The sequence below is a fragment of the Myripristis murdjan genome, chromosome 14 (assembly GCF_902150065.1).
Source record: "Myripristis murdjan chromosome 14, fMyrMur1.1, whole genome shotgun sequence".
In the NCBI taxonomy this organism is placed as follows: Eukaryota; Metazoa; Chordata; class Actinopteri; order Holocentriformes; family Holocentridae; genus Myripristis; species Myripristis murdjan.
In genome coordinates, this window is record NC_043993.1 from 31,172,555 (window position 1) to 31,193,226 (window position 20,672).

The window sequence follows — 20,672 nt, forward strand, 5'->3', positions numbered from 1 at the left end:
TATCTAAATAAAAACTCAAGTGTATAAACGATAAAACACATACTTGCCCATTGTAACTGACTCACATCAAGCTGTCGAAACCAACCTGTTTAGGTGCGACCAGTGGCTCCCTGGTGTAAACCATGTTTAGCAGCTTTGTTTTTAAAGTTGTCTCAGCTGCTTTTTTTTTCCCACTCCTCGCCTTTGTGCAGGAGCCTCACAAGTGTCTATGTTAACTGTTGCTAAACTCTACAGCGACTAACGAAGCTGAGGGGGTCTTTGGAAGTAGTGCTAAGTCGAACTAACCAACTGTTAAAAAGTTATACAGTGGTGGTTATGTAAACAGGTGAATATTCTGGCATGGGAAAAAGAAAAATTTCATTGCAACTTTAATATGGACTGGAGACACGTTGCATTTACACTTCGTTGTTAATGTCACCTGAGTCACTCCTATGTTCCCAAGGTCCGATGTTCCCAAGGTCCTATGTTCCCAAGTTCCTATGTTCCCAAGGTCCTATGTTCCCAAGTTCCTTTGTTCCCAAGGTCCTATGTTCCAAAGTTCCTATGTTCCCAAGGTCCTATGTTCCCAGGATCCTATGTTCTCAAGGTCTTATGTTCTCAGGGTCCTATATTCCCAAGGTCCTATGTTTCCAGGGCCCTATGTTCCCAGGATCCTATGTTGCCAAGTTCCTATGTTCCCAAGGTCCTATGTTTCCAAGTTCCTATGTTCCCAAGGCCCTATGTTCTCAGGCTTCTATGTTCTCAGGGTCCTATATTCCCAAGGTCCTATGTTTCCAAGGTCCTATGTTCCCAGGATCCTATGTTTCCAAGGTCTTATGTTCTCAGGGTCCTATGTTCCCCGGGTCCTATGTTCCCATGATCCTATGTTCCCAAGGTTCCATGTTCCCTGGATCCTATGTTCTCAAGGTCTTATGTTCTCAGGGTCCTATGTTCCCAAGGTCCTGTGTTCCCAAGGCCCTATGTTCCCCAGCTCTATATATCATATACCGCAAACCTGAAAAACATGTTCTCTAGCTCTGTATTCGGAGATTAGGGTTAGGGGTTAATATGTGTTAACAAAATATTGAACTGGGGAACATAGGACCCTGGGAACATACATACATCCCCATGTCACCAGGCTGTTTTGGGTGATCAGATGCGTATTTACGGATTCAAATTACAATCTATTGATCCAAGATGCCAAGTGGAAAGGTCAAAGAGAACAAAAAGTCTTCACGGCGCTGATGTTGACTCTTAATTTCCAACCATCAGATCTAAGGGACATTGTAATGCCTTGTGGGAAATGTTTCATACTCATCCATTTTATTACTGTATTTTCACAGATATGGATCCTAGATCTGTGTAACAACGGTTTGATCTTCCCCTGGCTGATGGGTTAGTGGGTACAAGCTGGAATAACCACCGATGCCCTGTTGTACTCCAATATCAAGACTGTGAACAACATTTAATTTTGCAACTGCTTTTACACTGTATATGACTTATGGTTCTAACTCTATTTACTTGTTCCATCAAGCATGAAAAGAATGCATACATGCACATTAACACTCACACAGGTGCGTGCACACACACACGCACACATTCATACATGCATACAGAGGTAGTAAGAAAAGAGGAAAATTGCTTTGGTAAAGTATAAAACACAATGCATTGCTGACTTTTCAAAAAACTTAGTTGGGTACATCCAGTTCTTGCCTCTCCTCTCACCCTCAGCATCCTCTAAAATGCTTTTATCAAATTCCTGCAGTTCAAAGCCCATAAGCTAACAATGCGCATGCAGCTAATAGAATCAGCCATTACACAAACATTTCATGAGTCTCAACCCACCGTCTTACTCTGCCGCTCGCTCTCTTTTCTCTCTCTGTTTAAAAAAGCTCCCTCGTTCTTCCAGCCTTAGCTTATTTCTATTTTTCAGTGTTTCATTCATGTTTGTGTTTATTTCATGGGCCTTTTGACGGGCAGCACGCGGTGAGAATGCCAGAGGGCTTTTTGCTAGGTCTTTTGTCTGACCTCAGCTGTCAACTTGGGAGCACCAGTACTTTCTGAAAAGGAGGAGGAGGCGGAGGAGGAGGAGAGTTGAGGCTGCAGGTAAAAATCACCCTCCCTCTCTATTCCCCTAGCTCTGCCCATCTCCCACTCTCTCTCTCTCTCTCCCACTGCTCCTCTTTATCTACCCCCCTCGTGCTCTTCTTTCTCTCCTGTGTGCTCCTCTGTTCTCCCTTCTGTCCTTAAGGGGAATGTTGCCGATGGCACTGCCAAAGGCCACTCTCCAGGTTTTCTGATTGCCAGAGCTCTCTGTGAACTATTGCCCAATGCAGCAGGTCTGAAAATGCATGCATAGACATCCACAGATACACACATGTCCAAGCATGTGTCTATACATAAAAGGGGCGTTTACACAATTCCACTTTGTCTCAGGTGTATCTTATGCTAACAATACATTTTATTTCTATAATAAAATGACACAGGCTACATAAAGCAGCAATACCTACACGATAGCATGTAAGCAGCTGCTTGATATTTTATTTTACCAAGACAAAGAGAGGACTGCTGGTGCTAGCTTTGGCAATGGAGGTGGTGGAGCCAATCAGCTGCGTACGTATTGTGAAATCCCACCACTTGGTTTGGTCAGCTCATAAAAAAATCGTGCACTCCTCTGAAAAGTTGAACTTCTCTCAGCTTTAGAAGGCGCACCGCTATGCCAAGAAAAAAAAAAAAAAAAACAGGCAAAGCCCAGCGCATTTAACAAAGCGACCATTTTCCGTCTACCATGAGGCAGCTCATCATTATCTTTAAAAGGAGCGAAGATGATGGCAGTTTGGAATAAGTGGAACAGTGTGAAGATGGGCACACATTGTGCGAGTAGAAAGGTAAAGTCTACAGTCGAAATGTCTGTTGCCCCAACTGCCAGAAACACAGGCACCTCGCCAGCTCTGTTCATGATCCCTGGAAATGAGGTGTAAACATGCGTGTCAGAGGTGAGAATTTCAGCACGAGACAGTTTGCATCTGCGCAGGTCCACAGAGACTGCCAGCTGTCTCACATAAACATGGCAGGTGGTAATTGCCATTATGACACTAACGTTGGGTTGAGACACCAGTAAAGTAGCGATTCCCGTCTCATTAACACTGCTGTTGTTCAGACACTCACTCAGGCACAGGGCAAGGCAGACAAGGCAATTAGTGTTAGACCACAGGGAAAGGGGCAAACAGACAGACTGACAGAGAAAGGGAAAGAGCAGCTTTTACATTTGGAGCTTTCACATTTAGCAGGAAACACACCATGCCGTGCAATATAAAAATAAATTAAAGCAGGAGGTAGAGTCAAGAGCGGAAGATGAAAAGAGCGTGACCCAATCATCCAACAAATTAGGCGTTCGGTATAGACCAGAATGCCTATCTATTTTCCATTATTTTCAGTGACATGTTGACTTTGTAGATCATTGGATTTGCACGGCAACGCTTCCGAGCCCATTCCGACCTACGATCAGAATTCTGAGAAGAAATCGGAGTTTGTGACGCTCTGTTGTCATGGAGGAAATATTCGATTGGTTTGTCAAAGCGGGCACAGAGAGTGATGACACCGAGACAAGGCTCGGCGTACTCTCTATTCTCCTGTGAGGCTGAACAGTCCCACGACTGCGAGGCAAGATGCAAAATTTCCTCCCTGACCTCCTCCTCATCTTCCCCTAGACCATTCATTGGGCCTGTGAGTCACAGGTGCATGAATGCAGCAAAGAAATCAGGTAGATTTAAGCCCTCTGCTGATGTAGTGGAAATCACACAGACTCATTGTGACACATGAATCACATCCAGGCATACCTTAGGGTGAGGCCTCTGCACAATCGGTGTGACTGCATTATTTCTGCCTGCCAGAGAGCCGCAACGCTCAAGGGCTTTTCATTCCTGTATCTCCGCACTCATATATTTATATATATATGTATGCAATCCCATTTCCTTTCCTCAATACTAGAAAGTATTGCAGTGGTGACAGGTTGCTCATCTGTGCAAGCTCTCCTGCATGGCTAATGGAGTTAATCTATGTTGGAAAGGTCAAGTCAGGGAAGATTATGGCCTACTCTGCTGTTGACAGGCTGACCTTATCAGCGCTAATGTACCACCACCATTTCTGTTGTCATCTCCACACCTAGGTAGTAGGATGTGGGCGGGCTGAGGAGCAGGGTGTAAAACGACCCTCGAGGCAAGAAGTTCAACAGGTCGGCTCGGGGTTCGTGCAGCGTGATGATCCATTGATGCATCACAGAGGGTGGAAATATTAGACTGAAGAGAAAGAGGAAGATCTCTGGAGACTTCTTGGCCCAGCTACCGCGTATGCACTTTTTATGGAACGGTGGAAATGCAGCAGAAATGGCAAACCTTGTCAACTTCAGTGAACCCTAACCCATAATGCGAAGTTGCCCGGTGCAACTTCGAGTGCTAATCCATCAATGCAACAATGTTTTAAAGGACTATACCAGTGATTCTGCATGTTTAGCATAATATGTACAAAATATATAAACTTCATGTTCCTGCGAATCTTTTCTCAAAGCAAGCAGTCGTATTTTAGAACGCCCTTATAATTCTTCTTCCCCTTTATCCAGCCTTTGGTTCCCATGCGTTCCACTGCGATATGAAAATCAACTCTCAGAGACTTCAAACTTTCTCCACACCAGCTTTCCATCACCGTAATAAAGTTGAGTTTTCCTAAAAGCAGCAGCACTGTTGTGTTTTGATGACTTTGACTTGGGTGGAGTGAAACAATACTTCTGTCAGAAAACAGTCCCTGGGAAAACCTTCATTTTACAGAGCCAATTATCAGCTCTGTGGTTTATGAATGAGGATAACTTCATGAGGTGGGTGTTTCAAACAAAAATTCAAATTGAAAATGTGGGTAAATTGTAATAAATAGGCCATGCGTTAAGAATCACCGGTATGGTCCTTTAAGGTCTTTCACATGTATTTTTTTTTATTTTTTTATTTTTTTTTTTTATTTATTTATTTTTATTTTTCTTAATTTTTATTATTTTATTTTATTTTATTTTATTTATTTATTTTTTGAGGATTCAAATACATACTATGCTCAGTGTAAAAATACACAATAAGGAAATAAGGAGGATATACCTGCCTAAGACCTTGTCCGTGCTACCACTTAGCCCACACAGGATCTTTGGCACATTTTTCCCATCTTTTCCCCGCCAAACATGAGTGAGCGCCTTTCTATGGTGGATAACTTTACTTAATTGAATTTTAAATAATTGCTATTTCCACCCATGACTCTTTTTTTTTTTTTTTTTTTTTTTGTTCCAATCCTCGTAACTTATGCTTCCCTACTTCTCAGATAAGCCCCTTTCCGTCTATCTCTACTCTCCCCGGTGCGAACAACACTGAGTTCACTGCAGCTTCCAGCCAGCAGCAGTGCGTTAGAGGGCTGGTACATCTGCGACATGTCAGAGACAAAGCAACCAGTGACCTCCTTTCACTCGCGTGCATCGTGTTTTGTTAGGAACAGGTGTAAGCCTGGTAAGTTTGAGAATGCATATTTTTTTTCTCTGTTTTGGTCTTCCATCCACATTAACAGCGTAAGAATATTAAACCACCAAAAACATATTTCAAAAATGCCCTCACAAGTGGATAAATTCACCCGTCTGTCATTGTAGTGTGGACTGGAAAAAAGTAGAATTTTCAAAAACACACAGTCATGTGATCACACTGAGGCAAGAGCCAACATCCAAAATGACTTGTACTCATTACACATTTAGAAGCAGTTCAACTTCATTGCCTGTCCAAACAAAGAAGTTGTGTTTGCTTTGGTCTCCTTTGTCTCTTGACTTTGACAACCTGCTGGGGCTTCATGCACGCTGGTTACGCGGGGCTAATGAGCTAACGCAGCTATGACAACACTTCTGTAAACAGTGGAGAGGTTATGGGTCAGCAGCTTAACGCTCGGCGTCGTTGTCACTGTTTTCCTGTCTGGTTGAGCGTATCAGGGCGGACAGGAAACTGCTCAAGGAAGTGTGGACAGAAAGCAAATATGCCTTTATTCTGACCCGGTGGAGATACAGCCAACATGGCAGTGCAGGGATGCAGAGAATAACGTCGCTAATCTGTTGTTCAGCTGGTTCAATCTCATTTAGTTCGATTAGATGAAAATCTGACTGGACAAATTAGCTGATGATTGATCGATCACCTGCTGGGTTTTATGTCCATACCTCTTCCTAACAGTTTGAACCCAACAGTAAATGGGTAGTGGAATATCATGCATCAGAAGGTGTTCCTCATTTTTTACCCCAGCCTCTAGAGTACTAGTGACACAGGCACTAGTGCTGTCTCACCTTGATTACTGCTCAGTAATATGGTCGGGTACAGACAAAAAACATCTAAGCTTCAAGTTGCTCAGAATAAAGTGACAAGGCTTGCACTGAACTGTCCATTGGGTGTGAGGCAGAGTACGGAGCGATTGCATGCGAGTCTCTCTTGGCTCAGAGTAGAGGAGAGGTTGGCATGCAATTTAATGTGTTTCTTTAGGAATATCTGTTATAGCAAACAACCAGTTTGTCTGTACTCGCAAATACATTATGTGAGAGATTATCATAAGTATTCTACCAGGCAAGCTACTAAGGGTCACATGGTTAAACAAAAACCCAGAACAAATGAAATATGCAGATCTGTAATCTATAGGGCCATTACAATATGGCATACGTTACCAACTATGATCACTGGAGCACCCAGCAAGGCAAGTTTTAAGAGGCTGCTAAAAAAAAAAACACACATGATGAATAACCCTAATGTGATTGGATTGAACTGAACAAATCATGATTGTTAAGTTGAGGTGTTGTGATGTTTGATTTTATTTGAGTTTTATTTGTCTTGGAAAGGTTTTTATTAAGATTGTTAACTGTTTTTATTGAGATCTGTAATATGTGATTATTGTTGTTTGTTGTGGACCCCAGGAAGAGTAGCTGCTACTTCGGTGGCAGCTAATGGGGGTCCAAATAAATAAATAATTAAAATAAATAAATAAACAGCCCGGAATATGTTTCATGTATGGAAACGGCATCAAAATATGGCTGTGCCAGGCTATAAAGTCAGAACTCCGATACATTTTTCACCCGTGGCACTAATCCTCCTCTGCAGACGAGGGTCCCAGCCGTTAAACCAGCTTTGAATTGACCCCAGAAACCGGCCATTCAGAATGTCATCTGCAGTGATGGGAGTAACGGTGTTACAAAGTAACGGCGTTACTAACGGCGTTACTTTTATCAGCAACGAGTAATCAAAGAAATTACTGTTTCCCCCGCTGTAACGCCGTTACTAACAATAAAATGCACCGTTACTTGCCGTTACTTACTACTAATACTTATTATTATTATTTTACTATCCTGTTCGAATAATGTGCGTCTTGTGGAGAAAAAGCAGTGTGTCAATTTTCAAACTGGTCGGACTTTGCAGTTTTTCATAACTTATCAACATGCATGGAGAATGACTGAGCACAAATTAGAAGAATCATCTGTGTTCTCTGACGGCAGAGCGGATAGTTTCGCTGCCTGTCGTACAGAAGACCACGGGTTCAATTCCCCATCCTGACCCACTGATATCACTACTTTAAACTATGTATTACTTTTTCAAAGTAACGTGGCCAACACTGACAATGATAGATGAAATTTGACAGTAATGTCCACACTGCAACAGCAATGCAAAAATATGTGCATTAATAAGAGGATTTAAGAAAAGAAAAAAGTAATCATAAAAATTACTTTCCCCAGTAATTGAATTACTCTTCTGCAGCAGTAATTGAGTAGTAATCAAAATTACTTTTTTACAGAAGTAATTAGTAATTGTAACTTATAAGTTTTGTGAGTAATTGGTCCCAACACTGGTCATCTGCAGCTTTTCCCGACCACCGCTTCGTTAAAAAGCCACGGCAACAAAGAACCGGAAGCGCTCTCACCTCAAAATTCAAGTCCTACCATAGACAACTACAAATATCTACCGTTCCCGTTCAGAATTTTGAGGGGCTCTTATGTAAACAAGGCCAACTTATTTGGGCGAAATGACAAAATCGTAGGTGGTGTTTTTGCGTCGGGGCCTTTCGCCCGTGAGCGACTTCAATGTCAGCGGGGGCACTCAGGCAGGTTAAGTAACATGTCCTCTTGAGATGTGGGCACAGCGACTCAGGCACCATTCGCCCTGACACACCTGACCAGTTATGACCAGGCTTTCCTGGATAGAAATGTCAAGACTCGTAAACAGTCCGCCGTCTATGTAGCCCTCCCCCCTTCCCCACTTCCAGCCTCCCCTTCTCTTGTCGTTCCCTTCCCGGAACTTACACAAACAGAATCGCGCATGCATGCTCGCACACACACACACACACACACACACACACAATGCACAAAAGAATAAGCCCATTTGCCCTCGTCTCCCACAAGGTAGGTAAGACAAGGCATGTCATAACCACACTTGTCAGTTTCTCACTAACCATGCTTGTCAGTGAGCCTGCCCTTGCTTCATTAAACAATCCTCAGCGGTGTAGGAGGCCGTATAGCAGCAACCAGCAACAACCTCACAAGCCGCCCGGGTGGAGGGTGTTAGGAGGAGCACCGCTGCTTAGAACAAACTCGTCTTCCTTGTTTTTCCCAAGGCTTTTCTCCACAATGCCCGTCTGTTTCTTCAGTTGCCGCTGCCTCTAAAGCTCTATTCACACAGGACTGATACTACCTGGGGACATGCAGTAAGCTGGAAAAACTGCGGAGATCATCAGTGACTTTAATCCTATGTGAATCCGTCAAGTCTGTAATTGTCTTTTTTTTTTTTTTTTCCCGATGAAAACAGAAGGCGGCTGGAAATGTGAATGCAAATCAAACTCTTGGTAGTTTTACTTGTAATTTGTTTTTCGCACTTTTTTTTGCTTCTTCTAGACGCACAATTACTGTCTTCCTCCTGTCATGAAAAAAGTGACAAATTGTAAAGGTCTGTGCTTGGTGTTCTGTGCAAATTTATTAAAAAAAAAAAAAAAAAAAAAAGACACAAATGTTGGGTTGTAATTTATTAGGTCTCCACATACTACCAGTCTCATGCAAATGGGGCTTGATGCTGTAACGTGTAAAGGGGACTGACAGAGGTGGGCTTTGTTAGATTGTCATGGGGAAATGATGGATGTTGTCTGAAAAGGAAACAAATAGGAGATGAGAGGCAGAACACTGAAAAGGCAGCGAGGGGAGACTTTTTTTTTTTGTTTCCTTTATTAACATTTGCACATAGTTGGGATTTTTTTTTTTTGAGCTCTTCATTACAATAGCACGCTGTAAATCTGCAGCCCAATTTACACCTCAATCGGATCCTGACAGGAACAGGAAATGAGTGACTGGAGGTATGCATGAACTCTTAATTTGGGAGCAGTGCTGGTATTCTAATAGGGACTGCAAATGAGCAAATTAGGCACATAATTTGGGTGATTAACTGCAGCTCAACAGGCTGGAGGAATTCTCACAATGGATTTAGCATAGTCTCCGATCTCTCTATCTCCCACCACCCAAGGGTTGAACAAAGCCGTCTAAATTAAGATACTGGATGATGTGGCAACGGCAAGACCTCGGCTGATGTATCAATCAAGACGAGGTCCTCCATGAACATACACATAAATAACACAAGACTAATTAAAATGATTCTCTGAAATAATTAACCGGGGTCATTCAAATGTTTTTGTTTTTTGTTTTTTTTGTCTGGTTATGTTTGTGCTGAAGAAACTGCAGAAGATGAAAGCTGAGATTTCCAGTCAAACTTAACCTTTGCGGTGCGTTTTCCCACTTTTCGCTCTGTCAGGCTCAAATGCGGGCCTGTTAATTAAGACAAGCAACTGTTGATTGTAATGGCAGAGCGTGCACCTCATATTTATGCCGTTATTCAGCGAGGACCTCAAAACCACGATTATACACTCAGTTTTTCCCTCCTCCTCTCCTTCCCCCGCTCTGTCTTGTCTCGTCTTGAGAACCAATATGGAAATCGCTGTGATTTTTGCTCTTTTTGCTCTCAGCATCAATATCTGAATGTTCAGCGGTGGGATGAGTAGTAGTTCATATTTTTCCTGTTTCTCACCCACCAAATCATCACTCACTTTTTAGTAATTTCAGGGGCCTATCCTGTACTTCTCTGTGGAGTTTTATTGTACTCATTCATTTCTTCTCTTCTATTCCTCTTGACAATAATAGAACTCAATATTCATTTGATATAAAACATTGTTCTCATTTTGCTCTGTTCATCTCCTCGCTTAATAACCGAACTTTTTAACATTTATCTGCACTATCAAGACACAACAGAGGAGCGATTAGTATGCGACTGTGTTGTGCTCATTTCCATCTCTTCAGAGTGCTGGTGCACCTCCTGCAACTTTCAAAGCAGAGGCAGGTGTGTTTGAAAACTACCTGGTGACTATAGGCAAGGACTTGACTGATGCAAGAAACACACACTCCTCTCACACCTCCGCCTGCTGCGTCTTCTGTGCTCCCGGCTGTCAACACAAAATAACAGAGTGTTTTACATGCGCTTACATATTTTATTGTGCACGGTAAATGTCAAAACCTTAAAAAAAAAATAAAAAAAAAAAAAACAGATTTCAATGGAGGAGCTTGGGCAACCGGGCATTGCTATCAACATGTGTTTGTATCAATGTCCGACTATAGTGATGAGGAGATGATCAAGGACTAAATCATGAAAAAAAAAAAAAAGCACCAGCTGATGGAGGTACCGCCCACATTTTACAACACCAGCGTCAATTGAGGCGGTCACGGATGACTCTGATGGACATCGAGTCGTCCAGAAACACAGCGGAAGCCATTTACCTCGCCTAAAAGAGCATGTATACTGGAAAATCAATCCAAATCCTCGCACCATATTTGCACCATCCACCCTGTACGCAGCGAAACATGCATGATGCAACCTCGGCAAAGAAGCAAAGGGCAAACAGAGGAGTCAGTGAAGTTTATGTGCCCAGGGTAACAGTGCTGACTTCTGATGATGATTATCAAAATGATGAGAAATTAATAAGCACTGTCAGTGCAAGGATGAGACAAGGAAAAGTCACAGGGAATTAAGGACTTAAAGCGTCTTGGCAGAAAAAAAAAAAAAAAAAAACACTTGATGAGGTTTGCTGTGCAGATATTAAACTTGACAAATCAAGATGGAGGCTGCACGAATTGCTTCTTTTTCCTCGCAGGATCTAAACTGGGTTTGAGTCAGCCGCTGGGCACACCAGGTGATGTGTGAAACTATTCAGATTATGCAATGTGGAGATTTTGGAAATATTGATGACTGAGGATCCCATGTGTTGCACCTGGCGCGCTGCCTATATTGTGCAGTAAGATAAGGATAAAGTTAGAAATAAGAAATAGTTTTTCCTTTAGATGACTGATCAACAGGACATTGACCGGTTCCTGAATCCTGAGCCATAAATACTTGTATTAATCTGCACCCACTGTACAGTATATGCAGCTACGGTTAAGAGAAAAGAAGGAGAAGGAAAGAAATGGACCAGTAAGGAAATAATCAAGGCAAAGCGGTATGCAAATGACTGTACATGCTCTTAATCAAATGATGCATATCAGGCAGACTGTTGTTTGAATATGCAAAGCATAAACACGATTTATATGTTATGCTTTGTTCTTCTGATTTACTTTTAAAAGTGCATTTCCTGCCCCAAGCAAGGCTCACAATATATATGGGAGACACTACAGTAATTTTACAGTTTTAACCGCTAGACTATGGAGTTATAGCACATTAGAATGTCATTCTCTGAAATGAGCAAATTATAAATTTAGGGTGGAAATTCCTTTAATCCTCTCCTCACGGCTTTGCATCCTCATAAAACCACATTGATCCTGTGGTTTTATAAGTATCAAGCAAACCTGAGTTGTGAAAATTGCATTTGATTTTTTAACTTGCAGTCAGCATATTCTCACCCTCACATCTTTAATTTTCAGCCATATAGCTTGGCCAGCTTTGGCACTTAGGTGACAGATTTCGCCCATGGGGTACAAGTTGATTTGCAGCATTTGGCTGCCCTTGCCTGTATCAGGTGACGTAAGAGGGTAAGATGATAAAGAAATGCATGGCTAAGCTGGTCTAAAAACTTATACCCCGTGAGCCAAGTATAGCCTCTGTTGGATTTGTGGTGTTGTTTTAAAAAGAGATTCAATCCATTTCAGAGCTGATCTGCTCTAACTGGTGCAATTCTTCCCAGGCATTGCAGAGTGCACTGAATAACTGAACGCTTTCCATGTGAAAAGTGGAACTAACAGTGAAACAAGAAGCAAGCTCCATAATGCACCATATAATCATTTCACTTCATATGAAGGTCTCACTTTGAATACTATTTGGCTGTTATGCAGAGTAACTTTCACATCATTTCACCACCTGCTACTGTTTAACTATAGCCATGTGTGTTTCCTTTGAATGCTGGGGAAATATGCTGCTGTTGCAATGCATAAGTAGCCACTTCAAGGTAACGGCAAAATGAAATTTCAAATTTCCCCAGGCTTTCATCAAATGACTTTAAGACACATAAGTGAGGTGCAATAAGGCTTAACAATTCTGAAGAAGTATCAAAACAGCCCTTCAAATTGTGTGGTTAAGATTCTCTCCAAATAGCAGCTGTTTTCCAGGGGAGGGCTGCTGAAATGAGCTGGAGGGAAAAGAGCCAGGTTTTTGTTGAGGACTACAAAGTCAGAGAGTGACTGTTGATGATTGTGTTGTGATTTCATTTCATCTGCAGTCTCATCAATACACTTCTATTCCCAAATTGGTGTGAGCCGCTCGCCTCATTAGCATACTAAGTTCTATTAAATATTTTTTTTGTTGTACATGATAAAGCTACTTTCCACAAAAAAAAAAGAGTTATATTCACCCAGTTCAACATCTAATATACTTCTCTACGAGGTTAGTTAAAGTCATACCAGGTAACACACTCTGCTACTGACCCATTTCTCATTTTTTCCCAGTTAAACCTCATGTTTTCTGACACACAAATCAAATCCAGTGAGGGTTTTGTGTGCAATTTAAGTTGCAACGATAAAATGAGAAACAGTCTTCTCGTCTTCACGTTTGGCTCAATTTTTTTTGCGCTACCTCGCAACCCACGTTGAACGTCAACTCCAGAAATGATTCCACACGAACGACATGAGCCCTCTCTAAATTCATTAACAGGAAAAGGCAAATGCATCATTGTCGTATATGACGCAGAAGCCCGTCAATGCGATGACACGGCTGTTCAGGAACCACAGGCCTATCGGATCAAATCAGACCCAGAGGACGTTAAAAACTGCACCATGACAAGATCTGCAGAGCGACATCCTGCAGGTGTGAACACAGGTACTGCTGCCTTTTTCCATAAAATCCTACGGGAAGAGGCCACTCCACAGGAAAAACAAAACTGGAACTAGCACTTTTAAAAACTGAAAACAGCTGGACTGTTTTCAGACAAAGTGCCACAAGGTTTTTTTTTTTTGTTTTTTATTTTTTATATCAACCAGCCGATCACGACGAGGAGATTCAGGGCAGAGCCGCCACCACGCAGCCACTGCAGACAAACAAAAATGGGGATGGAGCTGAAAAATGCCACCAGAGATTTGTTGTGTTAAGAAGTGAACACCGCAGGTTGAGACATGTGCACCTAAAAAAGAGGCAGTTTGGGAGATTGTTGGGAATATCTAGTAAATGTTTCACTGTTTCGCTGTATAGAAATGCTGTACAGTAACTTCAGTCTTCAGCGTCTGCCTCTAAAGCGGAAGTAACCCTCGCGGCCTCTTCCTCACCATGTTGGAGATGTAATACTGTTTACAGGACATGGAAACAACATGGCCGAAAGGTAAAATCATCTGTGCCAAGGCTCCAATGTGTAGGCTATACTCCAACGGACCCACTGGCACCAAAAGGCGACACTGGCAGCATTTATTCTCTTTAAAATAAAAGGCGACATGTGTTTGCACCTGAGGATGAACATGCAGTAAGTCGCTGAAATCATACGCGTTTCATACATGTTGCTCAAGCAAATAAGCCTCATTTACTGTTCCTGGTGGAGGAAAAAAAGATGTCATTTTTTTCAGAAATGATTGTGGATGTACACACTCTCATGAATGGCCAAGATAAACCCGTTTGGTTAAGGTCAGGGTTAGGGTTGGGTGAGTTTTTATATGAAGCCAGTTTTAGTGAATGCGCAACTGGCCAATGAATTTCATGACCAGTCACAGCACTGGAAGAGTGAACCCGGTCTCCTAAAAATTATGTTCCCCTATAACTAAACTGCATTCTTGATTAGCCAGTTTCATCACTTTAGCCACCAAAATCACTCAGTTAAGGTTAAGGGAAGATAAGGTTAAGGAAAGGAGGGTTTAGAAGTAAAAACTGCTTGGTTATGGTAACATAACATATGTAGTGTTGGTATCAAATAAGTACCACTGTTGTTTCATGCTGTTGATCTTGAGCATAAATGAGCCTTAAGGGATTACAAACTGTCTTATCATACCCCTTATGAAAATGTCAAATGTGAGATATGCTTTTTTACATGTGAAAATTTGAATTTCACATGTGAATGTACCATTTTCACATGTGACTGGCAATATTCACATGTGCGAAGACATTAATGTCACTTGTGAACTAGATATTTTTACATGTAATTTGTTATTTTAACGATTGAAAAGAAAACTGGTCAGACAAAGTCATGTGGAATTAGCATTTTCACATGTGACTGGCTTCTGAACTGGATTTTCCACATGTGAAAACAACATGAGAACACGAACATGAACCCCATACTTTCACATGTGACCGGATTCTTCTCATGTGGACTATAATAATCTCAGACCGCATGCGGAAAAACCATCATGGAAGTCACATGTGAAATCATTAAATCACAGATGGTTGTAGATTTTATTTTACATGATTTTTTTTCATAAGGGTTGTTACAAACAAACGTGATCTGAGACAAATATGTTCCTCTCAAAACTGAGAATGCAGTTTAGTTGTATGAGCATAAATTTTAGGAGAAAGGGACCTCCCACTTCTGGCTTTTAGTTTTGCCCAGCTAGGTTTGAGCTATTAACTGTGAGAAAATAAATTATTATTACAATACTTCATGTAGATAATAGATGTTTGTCATGCTAGAGAGGCTTGTTTTTTTAACCTTACACTCGATGCCCATTGGTTACAGTTTCCACATTAGGTGGCATGTGACAACTGGGGACAGATATTTTATTTACTTTTTGTCCATATTTTAAAAATGTTATTAATATTGAAACTGCCCTTGGAAAGTCTCACTGATAAAGGGGTTATTTTACTCACATCACATTTAAACAGCGTCCTTTGCCCTTGTCTGTGCACGGCCGTCCATGAAATGTTTTGCACCTGACTTTGGTCCGCGGGATATTTGGTTACAATGCTTTCTGCTGAATGGAAGTCATTACTAACTTGAATTTTTTTTTTTTTTTTTTTTTTTTCTCCAGCAATATCCCTCAGTCACGATTTATGCCACATTAATTCCCTCTATCATTTGACTGAGATGCGTTTAATACCACGCGGAATAACTCTCCTCCAGATGTCAACACTCGGAGGACAGATTCAGATTCCATACCTCTCAATAACTCCCACATCAAATGAATTTATGCAAGACTGTTGAGGCTTTGTGTGTGTGTGTGTGTGTGTGCGCGTGCCTGTGCCTGTGTGTGTGTGTGTGTGACATGATGGATCCTTTTGGACAGAGAGGTGCCAGCACTGCCACATGGCATTAGGCTCAGGCGGGAGAGTGGTGCATATTGGGAGCCCAAACACAGGGGGGTGATCACAGATATTATACCGGCTGACTCTCTCACTTGATTGACACGGATGCACGTCTGTGTTTGTGCGGCACACTTGTGTTCACGTCGGAGGAGGGCTTATATACGAGTGTGTCGGCAAAGGAGATTAAACAAATGAGAAAATGATTTCCCAGAATTCACACTTAGCTACTGTACGGCATTAAATTGAAACCGTCCATTTACAGTGAAATCCTACTGCAACACACCTGCTTTAAAGCATTGTGGAAAAATACCCCCAATTTTATCAGCCTACACGACAAAATGAGCATCCTGTCCTCACTAATTGAGGTAGTTTTCCCCCATCCGCCCAAATTAATTTCAACTACCTGCTTGCTGATGGAAAATCACACATAACGTGACAAATCCAAACTGTGTAAATATAAAATATACACTGTCTCCAGTATGTTTTCACATATATGTGCAGAACATACATAACTCAATAATAATACGTGATCCTATGTAGTCTGTGTTTTGTATGCATTCTGTGCAGTGTAATGTTTGCAGCTTTTACCGTCGAAGCTAAACGACGGTGCTTTTAATTGCTGTTGTGACATCAAATATAAAAATGAAATTCATGGAAATAATTCGAGTCCTGAGCATCACATGAGCATCAAAACTCAAGGAAATTATCACTCTGGAGATGACAAGGCTGTAGGTGGAATTATAAGTTAATATTAACTCCTGTTGAAGACATTTATTTTAAAGTTGAAAGGCTCATTTTTATGAATTCTGTATGATGGAGGGGAAAAAAAAAAAATCCTGTTATATTGTCTGCCACACCCTTCCTGCTTAATTTCACAGAAGGTAACGGGTTGACAAATTAGTTACTTGAAAAGAAAGACTCTGATTTTACTCTCTAATTCGACCTTATATCTTGCTTTTAGTGCACATATTGTTTACTTAGTCTCATGTCAGTGGTTGCATGTTAGCGCTGATTAATTTGCCGCTTAATTAACTGACTTGTAGGAACAGACCGACACACTGAAGTGAGTCAAAACAGATATTATTGAGTGTCCAACCTCATTTCAGTTGGACTGGTGCCCTTTTCAACACAATAATATCGACTTGATTCATGAATCTACTGATGCATGGGGTTATGAATCATAATATATACTCATAATTATTGCCTATTAATGAACCACATCTCTATTTAACATGCACCCCGGCAGTCTTGGCTTAGTTTCCTCCTTCTCCTCTCTATAACCCATGAAAGCAACGTGAACTTAAGACATGGACTTCTGAAATGAGCTACTGGGAAATTAGCCTTAAAGAGCTCTTTAAAAATTCACTATGCTGAAAGAATAATGAAAAGCTTTAATAAGAACACTGGGGTTTTTCCCCCCCAAGAGCATACTATCGATCCAATATTAACCCCGCTTTGTGACCGATAGGCCGGCCGAGTTTGCGCGGCCCTGTAGCTTTGAGGCGAGGTGCCACGCCTGGACTAAGAAAGGACTGATGCAATCTACAGCCAAGCTTTCATCTCTGTGGTTTGCCTGGCACTAACCTCAAGTGAAGACAGAGTGGGGGAGAGAGAAAGAGCCCCAGCAAAACAACCGCACGTTGCCCGAGAGCCACCAGATATGAGGTTTGACCCAGCACATTCCCATTTGCTTTCAACCACGGTGGCAGTTTGTTATCACCAGTTCATCGATTGTCACTCGGGGATTTCCAGGGACATTTATTCAGCCTTCATCACCCTCTCATTTCCTCGCCACTGCTGCCTTAACAGCCACTCTAGGCAGGTGATTGAATGGCATTTGGACAAGGGGAAGGTGGGAGAGCATGAACTGTGAGACAAATACAAAAAAAAAAACAACAGCCAAAGAGCAAATTTGTTTACGCTGAATGTCCACTGGCAATGCCACTCCCTCGTGAGAGCATTCCACTCACAATTTTTGAACTGGTCTGTGGATGTGGAGCAGGTGCACAAGAATTGGTGGTACAGGATCAGTTCCTAAATAAATATACAGTTGTCCCTCGCTATAATGCGGTTCACCTTTCACAGCCTCGCAGTTTCGCAGATTTTTTTTTAGTGCAATTTTGCATGCTTTTTTTTTTTACTGGACTTATTTTTCGACGAAGGTTTGAACTTTGAGAGCGTTTAAACAAGAGAGAAAAGTGAGAAAATGTTAATGCCTGTCTGAGAAAAGTGTATAAAGTGTGTAGTGAGGGGTTTTACAGCCTTAAAACATCTAGAATAATTGTAAAAAATAAAGCTGACTACTTCGCGGATTTCGCCTATTACAGGTTATTTTTAGAACGTAACTCCTGCGATTAACGAGGGACCACTGTACTCAGTTGTACTACTGTATGCTAAGAACATGCATATTTGTTTATGTATGTTAAAGTAATATATGTCATGCGTGTGATTAAAGCCTTCAGAGATAAAAATTTAAACCACATTCATTGCCGGCTGTGAGTGCAGTAAAGTCTTTTGACCATTGGGGGCAGTGCCGAGCATTTGTTAAACAGCATAAAATATATGGTGGTCAATGAGGTTAAATGCTATAAAATGATCAGAGTATTTGATTCTAAATATTTACCAGTGACTGCAGTATTACTGTTATTACTACACAGCTCAGTATTTTGTGTTTGTAAAATTATGATTCTTTGAGAATGAGCAGTGAGGCTGTGCAGTGTTGACTGTTTCCCTAACCATTTTTTAACTAAATGGTTCCAGATTTCATTCATCTAATCACATCAAATGTGTATTTTCTTAACCACAAATGCACAGAAAAAAAAGATAATTTATAGAGCTAATTTGCTGGAAAAGTCCCATTGACCTGCGTTCATTTGATTCTGTTTCGCCCCAGCTCTACGTCGCCCCCTGGAGGTGACCTCAAACACCCTTGTAGGTGGCGGATCTCCCTAAACACTATCTCTGGAGTAACTGTAGACCTAGCCTTCTGTGTAATGTTGAGAATCATTGCTGAAACACGTTCTACAACAGGCTGTATGAAATATCTTCCCACAAACACTGAAAAAAAAAAAAAAAACACTGAACGTTTTATTCCCATGCCGCAAATCACAGGATTGGGTTCTAATATTACACATTTATTCCCACACGAGCAATCTTCTCTATTCAATGGACATTCATCATTCACAGCCAAAGCGGCAGTTCAGCAATATTTCTAAGTTTATGATGCCTGTTAATTAGATTAAAAAAAAAAATAGCTGTTCTTTATAATGAAATCCTCCATTAGTGGAAAACGGTATTGAATAGAGAGACACCTATACAATGTGCGTCTGAAACCCCCACTGAAAGAGTAACAATGAACTCCTTTGTTATCTCCTTTGTAGTCGGGCATATTTATGTATTCAGAGGTAGGGGCTTGATGCTGTTTGCGATGAGGTATTTCGCTGGTAACACACAAACATGCCTCCCTTTCAAGATTTAGCACAATGCTGCATGTCATGTGGATCCTGTAATGTATCATGTTTAATGTAGCTGATTTGACAGGCAGTGTGGAAAATGGACCATGTCTTTATGTTCACTGTGCCGCAGGGTGACTGCTGAGAGCAATTTAAATTGAACACTCTGTTTGTTTGCTCCTACAATACACTGTTGCATTCGTTGGCACCAGATTACTGTAAAATTTGACAAAAATGACAAATGACAAAAGGCTGATTTAGATTTTAGGATGTGCAGCTATGTGTTTATTTATTTATTTATTCCAGCAGCTCTAAAATTCATATCAGTACGGCGGCGTAGAAGCAATTCAAAAACATCTGCAAGTTCCTCGGCTTTTTAAAAGGGCTTTGCCTCCATCTTTGGTGCCAAGCGCCCATTGCTGCACTTCCTATAGATCACCTGTCAATCAAACAGTGTGGGCGGGACTTTGACATCTTTAATTGTATTTAGATGCAGATTGAGCCACTTATTTTTCTCCAAACCCAACGCGAGATGGGCATAGTGACCGAACCCGACCCGAGCCTGAGATTTTGCTTGTCCTCCATCGCTAAATTTCCTTCACCACCTGAAATAGCCCATGTGTTGCCTTCAGTGTTGTCACGTAAACCCAAAAACTGTACTGCAGGTTCTTTATTTTTCACTAAAATAACGATGGGACCAAACCCAACCCAAACCTGAACGTAATTTCTAAATTTTTGTCTGAACCAGGTTCGACACATCAGGTGCCGATGGGTCCTGATGGGTCCGGCTCGGGTAGTATCCAGGCTCTAACTGGATTCGCTAAACTTGAGTTTCTGTTTTGTTTTCTTTGTCTGTTCAGCCATGGCTGCTTTAATGCCGCCTACCCAGCGCTTTTTCACTTCATTCCAAACAAAAAAAACTTCCTGTTCGCCGGAGGACTGTCCCTAGGAAAGACCCACCAGACAATGAGTATTTAGAGCAGTAAATGTCAAAGTTGTCACGAACTGGCTACAGGTTCACTCACTGCTGGGTCACATCAGTGCACAGCGGCTAAAACGGGAGCTTGTTTATTTTACATTGTGACAGATTATTACTTTAATTTGCTCGAGTTGCTCTGCTGTTCGTAGTTCCAGGCAAGCAAAAGAGACGAGATGTGACGAAAGAAAGTCTAGGAGAGGATGGCTCTTAGGATCGTGTTGGCTGTTATACCCCTGTCCTGTTTACTTACTGTTGGTGACTGATGCACCAGTGCACCTACGGAGATAAAAGAGCTGTGTATCAGATATACAGAGCTGCCTCTGTTGGGGCCGCGGTGGAGCTCAAACACTGTGGCAGTGGATTCAAGCTCTAATGGTTTGTCTTTCTGACAGGGCAGGGACTGGCATTGCATGAGGGGAAAAAAAATAACTAGAGACTTGAGGTCTTTTGGGTTTTGATGCCGTAGTTGTCATCGCTAATAAGACA

General features: G+C 41.6%; 1 protein-coding gene across 1 annotated transcript in view; it reads right to left on the minus strand.

Annotated features, from left to right (window-relative positions):
- The window catches only part of LOC115371013 (kin of IRRE-like protein 3), a 141,563-nt gene extending 136,121 nt beyond the window's left edge, over positions 1-5,442 (minus strand). The window contains exon 1 of the mRNA XM_030068129.1: positions 5,361-5,442. Within this exon, the coding sequence (XP_029923989.1) occupies positions 5,361-5,442 (82 nt within the window). The remainder of the gene's footprint in view (positions 1-5,360) is intronic.
- Between the last annotated feature and the right edge of the window lie 15,230 nt (positions 5,443-20,672).